At 30.9% G+C, this 14,691-nt stretch overlaps 1 protein-coding gene across 4 annotated transcripts in view; it reads right to left on the bottom strand.

Annotated features, from left to right (window-relative positions):
* Positions 1–14,691, bottom strand: part of LOC117177461 (tau-tubulin kinase homolog Asator) — a 64,202-nt gene that overhangs the window by 13,680 nt on the left and 35,831 nt on the right. For all 4 annotated transcript variants that reach the window (XM_033368173.1, XM_033368169.1, XM_033368171.1 and 1 more), the window contains one exon: positions 14,148–14,516. In XM_033368173.1, coding sequence (XP_033224064.1) covers positions 14,148–14,516 — 369 coding nt within the window. The remainder of the gene's footprint in view (positions 1–14,147; positions 14,517–14,691) is intronic.

The raw sequence follows: 14,691 nt of genomic DNA, 5'->3' as shown, positions 1-14,691 counted from the left end.
ATAGTTATTATTTTTTGGAACAAAGTTTGCCGTAAACAATTGTGATTTTATTAAGAAACCAAACATAGTTGTAAAGAACCATTCAAGGAATAAAGTCAATCCTTGGTCATTATGATTGAAAAATAATTGCAACTTTTTATCCGACTTATTTTCTTGTAAAATAATCTTCAGCATCTCTTTCAAAAGTAGCATGTTTTTCTCGGTTTATATATAAATTAAAAAATTGCTCAATTCTAAAGTAAGGTGCACGTAGTAAAGTTTTCGGTATTTATACCTGGAAGATATCAATTTCCAAAACTTTTTTATTTTAAATATGGAAGCTTCTAAATTTATACAAATAGAAATTCTATCCTTTAAATGTTGAAAACTTAAAGAAATGAAGTATTCAAACATTTTTTAATTAAAATTATTCATGCCTTGTAGAATGCTATTTATTTGTGATACAACACTTTATTTTGCATAACAAAAATACATGACTCAACAATTTAAAAGATAGAATAAAAACAGAAATAAGTTTTAGTGTATTGGATGCATAAATTTACAATAAATATAGTAGTTATTCTTCTTTAGAAATTTTTTCCATTAGACTACACAACATAGGAAAAAGAAAAGAATTTCTGGAAAAATTTAAAACTTTCAATGATATTAACTTTCATTTATATCAGTCAAATAATGAAATCGAAAAATCTTCAAAAATTTATTTTGAATTTCCGTTTTAAATTTGTTTCAAACTCGAAAACCTTCTAGTGGAAATGGAGTTACAAATTCAAATGCTTTAAGTTTGAATTTTTTTTCAGTTAAATCAATTTTCAAACTTGCTACTTGAAATAAACTCCAAACATTCAAACTGCAATGCAAATCATAAATTTCAGATTTATGGCTAAAAATGAGATATGAGATAGTGTAAGAAACCAGAAAAATAAAGGACATGGGAGAAACAGAGATCTCGCGGATATCTCGAGTATGCATAATAAATAAGGAGTGGCTATTTCGCCATAAATGTATGTTGAAATAGCTGACACGGTAGCTTATTACGACAAACAAGTACGCGCGAAACAGCCGACGATAGCTTACTTCGCCATACAATTAGGTCCAAACAAGAACGGTACTTTATTTCTCCCGTCGGAAAATATGCAGGAGGGGGTGATCGTTAAAATAAGAAGAGTAGGCTATTTATTGTTATATAGTAGAATAGTAGCTTATAATGAGCAAATTAATCATTACAATTAAACTTTACACTACCCAACTGAAAATTCCCGTACAAGAACCTCGGAGGATCCTGGTCATGTTCCTGGACACGAAGCTGCACAGGTAATTTTGACGGTTCCTGTGCAGGAATTAGCCGAAGGAAACTGTACATTATCCTGCAATGGAACCTGCAGCGACATAGGAACCTTTCTATAATCGAATATAGGATCCCGTACAGGTTCCTTTGTGAAGTAAATTGAGCCGCGGGTACCTGCACAGAAACACGTGTGTGTGTTACTTTACAGAAAGTCGTCGTGAAAACTCATGTCGTTTACAGCTACAAAGTTGCTTTCCTTTAAATTGCCTTGAACATCGAAATTCCTATCGTGAACCCTCGCGGATTAGTGCCTATGTAGGTTCACGTATGGGATCCTGAACAAGTTGCTGTACATGAACTCGTGTCTCAAATCACTCTGTGAAGGAACTTCTACATGGTCATTCAATTGTTCAGCTAAGTACATTTAAAAGCAAAAAGGTTTTAAACAAAATTTGGAATCGTTTGAAAACATTTGGAAATCCACTTTTTTCGTTTGTAGGTGAAAATCCAAAAAGTTATTGATTAAAAAAAAAAGTAGTTAAACTACAAATTACAAGTAAAAATTTGTTATCTGATTTTTAGAACCAAAATGATATTAACATTAAGTCTTATGAAAGAAATAAGTTTAAAACTTACGAAAAATAATTATTTTACCAACCGTTTTTGTAATTAATTTTTCTTTGACTGTCGCTTCTCATAAATGTTTTAAAAGATGTTGAATTCCAATCAACGGTGGCTTATTTTTTCGAAAAAAACATTCCCTAAAACTTTTTTGCTTACAATTTTTAAAATAAGTAAATTTTGAAGTTTTCTTTAAAAAAATTACAAATTACTTTTTGTAATGCACAACAGCAGGGGAGAAGCCATTACACAGGGATATTTTCATATTTCGCGCCTTTAACGTTGCATTCGGATCGGCCATTCGTTCAAGTCCGTGCATCTTCGGATCAAGTTTCCGTGGTTGCGTTCGAAACTTCAAATGGATACAAGAGTCAAAAAAATATAGGTTATATTGTATAGTAATTACAAATAATAAACGTGTTTAAGTAATAATGAAGTGAGACATGTGAACGGAGAAGTAAACGTCATGTTGTTTATGCGCCAATAACATTATGGAATGGCTGCTGAAAAACAAATACTATAAAATCGTAATAATATTCTGCGCTTCCAGTGGAATGAACTATTACATGCGTAGACTTCAAATTGATATTACGTAAATTTACTTACTGCGATTAGGGCAGAGGTGAATCTAAACTAACCTCGAAATAATGACAGATCGGTCCGGCATGTTTATTATACTTTCGATTGATTATACTTTACCAAAGAAATGTTCTGTGGTTTTGTATGTTTATCGCTGACAGTGTCGGCAGTAATAATTTAAATAATAATTACTGGTTAACAATTTAAAAATCATTACTTATTAATCATTTGAATAAGTTAAACATTATTTCTGAATTTAATAGTTGATTACCATTGTTTTTTGCACAGATTGATCCTAGGAGAAATACACATCAGGAAATGCAGACGGAATTGGTGCATAACCTCAAATATCTTAAAATCCTGACGTGATGGGCTAATTCTGACCCTGGATTCGGATTCTACGTAAAAAATTACTTCCGAAATGATCCTCCACTTTCCAAAAACAAAATCATGTTGGCCTGTGGTATTTAAAGCAAATGCTCAAGACATAATGGGACATACCTCGTAATTTCAAATTGGCGTAACTTGGTAAAGAAAAATGGGAATTGAACTCTGCGACTCTCAAATTAAAGAGAAAGAGCAGTACTATATGATACAACTAAAGAAAAAATCCCAAAAAATTTGGTGTCTTCTGTACATCACCTCAAATGTAGCAAAAGACGCCATTTTTGGGTACATAACCTCAATTATCTTAAAATTCTGACGTGATGGACCAATTCTGACCCCGGTTCAGAAAGAAGTAAATGGAGTGGGACACTTCGCAATAGTTCGAAAAGGCATCGGAAAGCTTCGGAAAGATAAAACGTTCGGAAAGAAACGGAAGCAAAGTTCACCTAGAAATCGGAAAGGTACTTTCTTTCCGGTTCTTCCGCTAGGGCGGTTAGAACCGACTCTGTGCCTTGTATTTGAGACTATTAAGGTTAACTCGCCTCACATGTTTAGCTGGTAAAATTATAATTGCATTTTTATTGATTAATTTTCTTATTATAATCTACTAAATAATAATAAATGATTTACTAACCGTATTCTAACCCCCTCCCCCTGCATATAATCGAACGGGCGAAATAAGAGACCTTCCTTATTTGGCCAAATTATCAAGCTGTATCTACATGATCGTACTATGTCAGCGGTTGCTGACATAGTACTGTTAGATACTTACGCTGTGGAGAAAATGTCCCTAGATAGAAATGGGATAATCAACAGTGCTGTGATGGCAATTACAGTATAACGATAATGTTGTTTGCTTTATTTTGTAGCAAATGAGATATTTTTTGGGGAAAGATCACACTTTCCGGTCGGATAATGCGAAGTATATACTGCAAGAGTTGCGAGATTGAAAAACCGATAATAAGCTAGAGAAACATTTTATTTTACATATAGTGTAATTAATCATATCAGTATATACACAAAGGGTTTTGCTTTCACTGGGGCGAATTTCGCAATTTAAGACATTAGTAATTCTATATAATTGCAACTCTTAAATAATTGAAATTGCTTTTCAGCAAAGCAACACAACAAACCATCAATTCTGTGAGGTTATAAAAACTGACAAATACGAGATTTTACTTTTACGCTTTATAGCTTAGACCCGACAGATCGGCACGGAATTTAAATATTTAAAACTCCAATTTTATATGCAGTTGGAGCCGTAATGTTTTTCTTACGTTGAATTAACTTTTAATTGAGTAATTGTGCAAAATGCACTGTTGTCCCTATAACAATTATCATTAGTTTGTTTTACCAGAAATGATAAGACTAGTGAGCGCTCATATATTATGTATATATGCGGTTACGTAACATTTTTTATATTGTGTTTAAAAACATTATATACGTTTTCTAAATAAAAAAACTTTTTTAAAGCTGAAGCATTGTCTAGAAATAAATAAAAAAATATGTTGATGTAAAACGTTAAATAATTTTTCAATATTGTTTTGGTCATGCAAATACTAAACTCACCTGATGTTAGTACTATCGAAATTCATCAATAGGGTTGTTTCGCCATTTTAGATAAAATAATTTTTTAATGCATACTTTTAATCCGAACCGAAGGGGCGTTATAATTTTTTTTTCTGCTAAGCCGTTCAACAGAAAAAAATTATTAAAAATTGAAGGTGGTAAAACACTTATTCAAGATAAAGAGGTTAGGTCCACGGTCTGCTGTCAATTCTGACTATTTTTATTTGATAGCTTTATTTGTTAAGGTTTATGCGACAAAAAAAAGTTCTCATGTTGTAATATTTAGATTAAGAGTCAGCAGTACGTTGGAGGAAAACAGTAAGTACACTTATTAACAATTTTTTAAATCGTGCATATTACGAATTGTTCAGTAAAAATGACTACATTTAAGTACTTTTTAAATGAATTTTGTATACAAAAGTTTTTATGTTACTATACGCAAATAAGTATAATATTATAGTTTATAAAAAGTATACTAAATTATATGTACTTTTATTCATAACACAAAACACATAATCAAAACAAAACATCGGCACAGAAAAAGATATTTAAAAATCACTGACACATAAGCTGTGATTGGTGGAAAATCCGACCCTATGACGTCAAAGTGGCCTTCCAATCGACATCGTGATAGAAAATTTATATTTCATCATTAAATTAAAAGTAGTCAACAATATGTAAAAAAATATTTTATGGTCTTATTTGAAATAAGAATTTTATATACTATAAGATCCATTTATTGGAGAAATGATATCTGACTTTGGAAACAACCCTATTTAAAACTTGTTTTCAATAGCAGAGAGAATAAAAAATAATTTTAATAATAATATAAGTTAAAAACTCAAAATAAACATTTGTTACAACTTTTTGAAGATTTTAATTCGAGTTTAAATTAAATGTCGAGACTTGAGAACAAGAAAATAAGAATTGGCAGTTTGTTTTTAAATTTATTTGAATTTGAGTTTTTATAAAATTCTTGAGAAAAATCAAAAAAAGATTTTTGAATATTTCAGATGTAGCAGAAAAAAATCTAGAAGATTCTAAAGAAATGTTTTCATTTTATAGGACTTAACAAAATATTTGGAAAAATTAAGAGTATTTAAAAATTTTTTTTAGTACTTTTAGAAGTTGGAAAAAATATTTGATACATTTTCGGAAATGTTTCTAAATTTTTACATATTTACAATCTATTCAAAATGTCTTAAATTCCTGACAAAATTTTTAACTGATTTGAATTTTTCTCAAAATTAAAAAAAATCATTCAAAATGTAAAAAAATCCATTGTAAACTTCTAAGTTTTGACAGGAATTTGAAGAAAATTGATTTATTCTCTTGAAACCTTTCGAAATTCTTTTGAAACTCACTAGTTTATTTTTGAAATCTTTAAAAATCTAAATTTCGACAAATATTTTAAAGTTGGCTTCAAAAGTTTGCTTTTAAGTACGCTTTAAAAACGACTACGCTACTTTAAAATTGTGGGAAAACGTTTGATATGTTTAAAAACCTTTTTTAATTTTCTCTTGAAGTACATTTTTCAAAATTAAAAATAATTAAAAACTTTCACACAAATATTAAGAAAATTCTTTTTTCTTTTTAATTTTGTCAGGCCTTTACGCCTTCTAATATTTAAAAACTATTACAATTTTTCTTAATTTTTTTTTTTAATTCTACAAAATTAAAAAAATTGCCTTAAGGCGCTTCAAAAGGCTGTCAAATTCGCAAGGGGCAAACTAAATTTAAACGGTAGAGTTGTTGAACGCCATATTTTAAGCACATGACCTAAATGCAATAATACCGGATGGTTCAGCACGCTTTTTTCCGAAAAGATTATTTCTCGTTATTATAAAACGTTATTTCTCGCATGAAAGTCGTGCGAGTTATTGAAACGGTAGTATAGTTGTCGCGAGGGGCAGGAGCGGAAAGCGGGGGACTCTCCTGTATTCCCACGTGTCCCTCAAACGGCTGTCAATTTGGCTACATCAACACTACATCTAAACGCATGAATTGTTGGCCACAATATTTGAATCACATAATCTAAAGGCAATTATACCGAATCGTTCAGCTTGTTTTTCCCCCAAAATATTCTTGTTGTTGTTGTCTTTTGTAATTGAAAGTGGAGATTATTTTTTCTCGCTTTAAACTGGCGCGTAATGTACAGTACAAGGGCGTATACCAGCGGCAGGGTGCAAGAGCGGCAAGCGGGGAAATCCACTGCCTGCCCAAGTTACTCACCAGGGGTCAGTATTTTTAGAATCGCCACATCTAAAACAGGTTTCTACGATCCCGTAAAGAAGTATAATATAATTTTTTTGGTTTCTTCACACAACTTTCACTATGGAATGACTGTATTCGTACGTGCATTCATTGTCAATTGGTGAATTACCAAAATAAATGTTTCAGCAACCAAAAAGTTTGCAACTGTGAAACGTAAAGGAAACAAAGTTTGTGTAATTTAACATTTTCAAAATTTTGAAGATGTTGAATTTGCAACATTTTTAATTTAAAGTTGTGCAAATATTTCACGTCAAGGCCAACAAATGATTAATATAATAAGCAACACAAAAATTTGTTTACTAAAAGTTGGAAGACGGCAAACATCAATTTTATTATTTTTGTATGGAAGTTAAATGTGTGTGTGTGTGTTTAGGAATTAAAGAGAAGTGTCTACGAAATAAGATAATAATAATAACTTTTATTTTATACCCCCCCCCCCCCTTCAACGCCACAAATATGACCCAAAAATAAAAAATAAAATTTTTTACGTATTACTTTCAATTGTTAGCAATTTCCGTCGTCGTTTTCATACAAATATTATTACCATTGGAAAATTTGAATATTTTCCGTTACTTTTTAAACAATTTTTAATTGTTTAAATAAACGTAAATTATTAAAACGATTATTTTTTCCCAACAAATGTAAAAATAATCTACTTTCTTCTTAAATAGTAATAGTTGGTAATTGCTTGAAGTATTACATTCTGTTTTAAAAATTATATAATTAGTTAAACAATTAATTCTTGTCTATTTACACAATTTATAAAAATTGAGCCAGAGATTTTCGATTTTTCACAAATTCATATACTGAACTACTTTTTCTTGAATAATTACAAAATTTTGATTTATTTCTTTCAATTTCTCAGAAATCTTTATTTGTTTAAACAACTTTTATTTGGTTAAGCACATTTTTTCGACAAAAAAATTGAAATTAAATAGAAGACATACAATTTCTTTTCTGACTCAATAGTGCATAAAAAAATGTATTAACTATTTTTGAATTGTTAAAAAAATAGAATTTGTTTAAACAATTATTTTCCAAACATATTTTTCAAATAGTATGTTCTGAATTAAACATAATATAATATATTCTTTCTTAATGATCTTGAAATTGAGTATGGATGATTTGCATTTTTTTTGGCTCACTATTAAATAAACAATAAAAGTCATAATAAACTTTCAAAGGTAAAAGTGCTTTTATTATTGCATTCTTTATAGTATGATAATCTTTACTATGATGATTATATAATAAACTACATTCAAGAATGCAAATTATGATTTAAATTTCAATATTTTCCCTGAACAAGATTTATGAGGACAAAGTGCTCTATTTTAGGTAATTTATAATAATTAAAATTATAAAACATTACTTTAGTTAACTTTGCACAATTAGTACAATTCATCTAAAATCATTTAAATAATAAAACGCATAAGACAAGCCAATTTTGAAATTGAAAAATTTAAAGTTACGAAAAATATGACTTCATCACGGCGAATTCACATTTTTTTGTGATTTAGAATCTCTACATCTCTCCTTCAAGAATAGATAAAGAACGAACATTACCTGCGAGACTTAAAAATTGTTATACATTTAACAGTAGTAATTGATACTACTGAAAGATATATTGCAGTAATATCGGACTCGAAATGCTTCATACGATTTAAAAAATGTTTTGGAAACATAATTGTTTTAAACAAATTATCATGTGATACTTAGAAAATTGTCAATTTTACCAGTTTTAGGTTCCCCCGGCTTTTTTTCTGGAATAATAAATATTTTGTCTTAAAAATTTGGGAAATGATAGCGCACATGCTAACAGACGTCCCCACACACTTTTTTGCGGGTTAATTCAAAAAAGTTTTAATTTAGCAAAATGTGATTAATTTGCATAGCGCTTAGGAATTAGTATCGATTCTTTCAGTGTTAGATTCCCCCGGCTTTTTTCCTAGGATAAGAAATATTTTGTCGTCAAAGTCTGGGAAATGATAGCGAACATGCTAAAGGACGTCCCCGCATATTTTTTGTGTGTTAATTATTCAAAAAAATCTTGACTTTGCTAACAACGTGTGTATATTTCGAGGTTATGTGTGTTACACAATTCTCCCGAGCGTTACTTCACAACTACACAATATTTTTGGCCGAAAACTTTGGACTTACAAATAAAACTAATCTCCCGGAACTAACCTTGTTTGCAGGTAATTAAAAAAATTTATTTCATCGATAATTTTCAAATTACCGGAAAGGCAGGGATGAAAAACGACGTAACCTCAAAATAATGGATAAAATTGTTATTTAGCACAATAAATTTTTTTTGTTATTATCCCTCGACGAAGTATCACATGCCCTTAAACAATTAACAAATTGTGAATACATTTTTGTATAAACTGTATAGTTAGAAAAATAGTTGGACGTGTTCTATTTTATTTTCTTTTTCCTTAAGTTATCGGGAAAAACTGCTAGAGCAAATAAAATTGTTTACAAAAATAGAGATATGTTAAAAATTAGAATGAATATATCAAAATTATGAAATTATTCAAGAAACAGTAGTTCAGGATACGAATTCAAGAAAAATTGAACATCTCTGGCTCAATTTTTAGAAATTGTGTAAATAGACAAGAATTGTTTAACTAATTATATAATTTTTAAAACAGAATGTAATACTTCAAGCAAGTACCACATTACATTTTCTGGGAAAAAATAACTGTTTTAATAATTTATTTAAACAATTAAACATTGTTTTAAAAGAAATGGAAAATATTCAAATTTTCCAGTGGTAATTATTTGTATGAAAACGACGACTGAAATTGCTGACAATTGAAAGTAATACGTAAAAATTTTTATTTTTTATTTTTGGGTCATCTTTGGGGCGATGAAAGGGGGGGGGGTATAAAATAAAAGTTATTATTATTATTATCTTATTTCGTAGACACTCCTCTTTAATTCTTAAACACACACACACATTTAACTTCTATACAAAAATAATAAAATTGATGTTTGACGTCTTTCAACTTTTAGTTAACAATTTTTTGTGTTACTTATTACATTAATGATTTGTTGGGCTTGACGCGAAACATTTGTACAACTTTAAACTAAAAATGTTACAAATTTAACATCTAAAAAATTTTGAAAATGTTAAATTACAAACTTTGTTTCCTTTACGTTTCAAAATTGCAAACTTTTTGGTTGCTAAAACATTTATTTTGGTAATTCGCCAATTGATAATGAATGCGCGTACGAATACAGTCATTTGATAGCGAAAGTTGTGTGCAAAAATAAAAAAAAAATATATATATATATTATACTTCTTTACGGGATCGAAGAAACCGTTTTTAGATGTGGAGATTCTAAAAATACTGACCCCTGGTGAGTAACTTGAGCAGACAGTGGAGCTCTCCGCTTGCTGCTCTTGCACCCTGCCACTCGTATACGCCCGTGTACTGTACATAACGCGCCAGTTTCAAGCGAGAAAAAATAATCTCCACTTTCAATTACAAAAAACAACAAGAACATTTTCGATAAAAAAAACGAGCTGAACGATTCGGTATAATTGCCTTTAGATTATGTGATTAAAATATTGTGGTCAACAATTCATACGTTTAGATGTAGTTTTGATGTAGCCAAATTGACAGCCGTTTGAGGCGCCTTAAAAGCTTTCTGGTTCTGCTTCAAAAATTTTTTTCTAGGAACCCAAAGAATTGTATTTCATTCTCGCGAAACCTTAAAAAATTCATAACAAATCTAAAAGTTTTAATTATTTTTGAATCGTTAAATTATTAAAAAGCTTCTAACTTTTTTTTTGAATTTTTCAAAATAAGTTTTTGTCTATAATTTAATTTTTCTCATCTCTTAAAAAGTATAAGAAAGTTTACAAATTATAGTGTACCAGCGAAATGTTAAGAACAGAATTATTTCTCATTGTTAAACAATCTTACAGAACTTCAATTTTCTCTTCTATCAACAATGTTTATAAACATTTTAAAATAAATTTTATGATGAAATAAAATTATTTGCTTAGAAATTTTGACATACAAAGTTGATGCAGAAAATTCATACATTAAAAATGTTACTTAAGGGCATGTGACACAGCTAAATACATAAAATATCGGTCTCAAACTTGGAGAAATGCAAGAGCCGAAAGAAAACTACGTTTAAGTACAAAGCTTAATAATAAAAGATGTAAAAAAATATATTTCAACAATCCATTCCAACGGCATCAGCCGGTAACGTTGTATACGAAAATACGAAACCTGGCGGCCACTAGACGAGGCTCTAGAGAGTTCGTATTTTCGTGTACAACGTTACCGGCTGAAGCCGTTGGAATTGATTGTTGAAATATATTTTTTTACACCTATTATTATTCAGCTTTGTACTTACACGTAGTTTTCTTTTGGCTCTTGCATTTCTCAAAGTTTGAGACCGCTATTTTATGTATAAAATAAGTTCGAACGTTCACAAAATGTTGAGGTTCAGAAAAAAGATGAAATAATTTTCAGTGAAGTTCCTACCGAAATGCAGTACCTAAACGTACTTTATTGTACCCTAATAAATCTGCCAAAGTTTCAGCTCGATATTGTATTTACAAAAAAAGTTCTTAGGTTCAAAAAAACATTCATTGAACCGAAAAAGTGAGGTAGGTAATATAGGTATTTAGCTGTGTCACATGCCCTTAATCGGGTCAAAATACCCTCCCCCCGCATAACATATCGTAACGAAACACGACCCCCTCCCCCACTTTGTAATGTCTAATTATTTCTTGTTAAACGTACTAATGATAACTATTATAAGGGCAACACTGCATTGTGCACAATTACCCAATTAAAACCAAAATCTCGTATTTGTCAGCTTTTATAACCTCACGTAATTGATGGTTTGTTGTGTGTTCCTTTGCTGAAAAGCAATTTCAACTGTTTAAGAGTTGCAATTATATAAAATTGCTAATTTTTTAAATTGTGAAATTGACCTCAGTGAAAGTAATACCCTTTGTGTATATACTGGTATGATTAATAACACTATATCTGAAATTCGAGTATAAATTCAATTTTAAAATCAAGCTCAATTATCTTACCTTAAGCTGTTTAGGACTAGGAATATAATCAAATAATCGTGGAATTCAGGCTCAACTATCAGTTGTACAAGTAGCACTTTTACTCAATGAAATATAACATATTTTTATCAATTAATTTACACATTTGCAGTTTTCAATATTTCAAATTCGCGCGCCAATCTGTCGGGCGAAAGCGTAAAAACAAAATGGCTTTCTAGCCTATCACCGGATTTTGCAGTCTCGCAACTCTTACAGTATATACCTCACATTATCCGACAGCAAAATGTGATCTTTCTCAAAAAATATGTCATTTGCTACAAGATAAAGCAAAGAACATTATTGTTATACCATAATTGTCATCGTAGGGCTGTCAATCAACCTACTTATATCTAGGGACACTTGCTCCATAGCGTAATTATCTAAGAGTTGGCACCTATAGAATGGGCTGGCGAATAACGCTATTACGCTCCCAAATCATCTCCATGTAGATCAGTGATCAGCAAACTTTTTGCTTAATTTTCAGGTATGGTCAGGTTCCACCCGACTTAAGTTTTTCTACTACTTTTCGGTCTATTCATGTACCTTAATGTGAGTGAGCTTACTCCAGCAAGGGTCTTTTGTCCACAGGCATGGCAAGGTAAGGAAATTTTAAAACTTAATTTTTCAACTAGCGATTTGAAAATAGCATTATCAGCATCTACGAATATTTTCGATTCCAAATATATATTACTTGTCTAGAAAAGTTAAAAATTTGAAGGAGTTTAATATCAAGAAACATCAGCTTTACAGTCAATTTAATACTAAATACTTCTCAAATTTTGAACCTTTATAGACAAATTACATGTCTTTGGAATCGGAAAAATATGCAGATTCCAAATATATTACTGTCAAATCACTGATTAAAACAATGCAGGTTTTTGTTCTTATCTCAAATTTGTTCCCATTTTTCAACAAAGGACTCATGAAAAAAAGGACGGTCTGTCCAAGCTCGCAGGTACCTGACCAGAAAGCAGGTCGTTGGTCAGCCCGGTCAGGGTAGCCTGACTTGGTCAGGAGCATGCCGATCACTGATGTAGATACAGCTTCAGGAGCGGCTCAGTTCAGTCCGCGCCGTGCCCCCCACTACTAAAATTACTATGTGCGCTCAGCTAATGAGCCCAGGTTCAAACTCTTCATGTTCATGTTACAGCACACTGTAGGGCACAACAGTTATAATATTGAGCGCAATTATTGAGATCTATTTATAAATGTTGAAATGGAGTCGGGTGAGCGATCTGTAAGTGTATTTCTTTTTTCACTTAAATTATGTTGCCATGAATGTTTAAAGAGAAAAAACATTACGGATCTCGATGTTACGACGTCAAAACTAGTTTGAAGAGTTTGAACAGAATTTTTATATAATAAATTTTATGTGCCATATATTAATAGATGTAATTATTTTCGTGACTTATAAATTCCTTGTTCGAAGTAAAATAAATTTATACAACAAAATCTTTTTCGGGAAACTTATTATAGTAATATTAATTTTTTTATCCATATTTTTTTCAATTGTAGTCGAAAACTGTATGCGAAAATTTGAAAAATACATACTATTTTGCCCTATAAAATATTTTTCTAATAAATAATCTGCCTAGTTTTATTTATCCATAACAGTTAAAGAAATGAAACTTTTAAGATCATAGTTATGTGAATAAACGTTTTTAAATGTTTTAATTTCAAAATTAGTCAATTAACAATGAGAATATTATTATTTAGTCATTTTCAATTTGTAGTTTCGGACAGGTGCTTGACAAGACATTTTGCGTGCATTTTTAATTATAATTTCTAAACGAAGCAATCTGAAATTTTGAATCTTTCCTAAATTGTGCTTTGGTATAAGTCTTAGTTACTTTATGTGACAGGGCTTTCAACTTTTTCGTTGATACTTGCAGACAGTGTAATGCCTGTTGTGCTGTATGTGGTTTTAGTGGTGGGAGGCATGGACTGGACCGATCCGGCTCGTAAATGATCCCTATGTACTTTTAGGTTATGTTCACTCACGAAATATCCGTGGACCGTGATCTACATCACTGTGTGAAATACTTTATTGGGTTTGGAAAGCGCATAAAAAGAGGATACGCTCGAAATCGAAATTGGACAATTTTACAAAGTACAAGAGAGATAAAAAGAAGCATGAAATGTAATCGGTAATTGATAATAGATTTTATGCTTTCACGATGGTTCATTTTGATAAGAAGAGAAATTTCGGGTTACACTCGTGGCAAACAATTCGTAGTTTTTTACACGAGCGAAACCCGAAATATCTCTTCTTATCATAATCGGTAATTATTTGAATGAAAGTAAAAAATGGCTTCAGTAACAAAACGAAAAATTCGAGGTAAAGCTAACCTGAGTCTCTCTCTTTCGACTGAGAGTTTTGAGCTGCAGAATCGCTCCCAGTAGCCGCGCCGGTTCTCGTATTTGTTGTATTCGTTTCTGGAGTAGACTCTGACAAAGAACACCTGGGACTTTTTACGGGAATCGGTATTTTGCTATAGATGCTGTGAGGTCTGGAAGGAATTTCTCTATCCTTATCCTTATGTTCCCGAAGTGGGACAGTGTTTGGTACCGTGGTCGATGATGTGGTTGTTACTGGAACTTTATTTGGCATGCTGTTTGTGGATACGCGATTTTCAGTCGCGTCGTAGTAGATGGAAGTATCTAGCTGGCCGGCATTGGGACTTGCGGGACTTCCAGCTGTGCCGTTGGTTAACTTTCCTATAAGCAAAATAAATATTGGTTTTCAAACGATATACCTTCAAGTTTTTTAAATAAATCAACAAAGTCCGAAAAAATTCCTTATATTACCTATAGAAAAATATCTCCGGAACAAAATTCATAACTCAGAAGGGTTTTAAACAAAATAATAAAACTAAGTTTATGTGTTTCAATG

The sequence above is a fragment of the Belonocnema kinseyi genome, chromosome 7, assembly GCF_010883055.1.
Source record: "Belonocnema kinseyi isolate 2016_QV_RU_SX_M_011 chromosome 7, B_treatae_v1, whole genome shotgun sequence".
Classification (NCBI taxonomy): Eukaryota; Metazoa; Arthropoda; class Insecta; order Hymenoptera; family Cynipidae; genus Belonocnema; species Belonocnema kinseyi.
The sequence above is the reverse complement of the archived record's forward strand: the minus strand, read 5'-3'. Positions and strand labels throughout refer to the sequence as shown.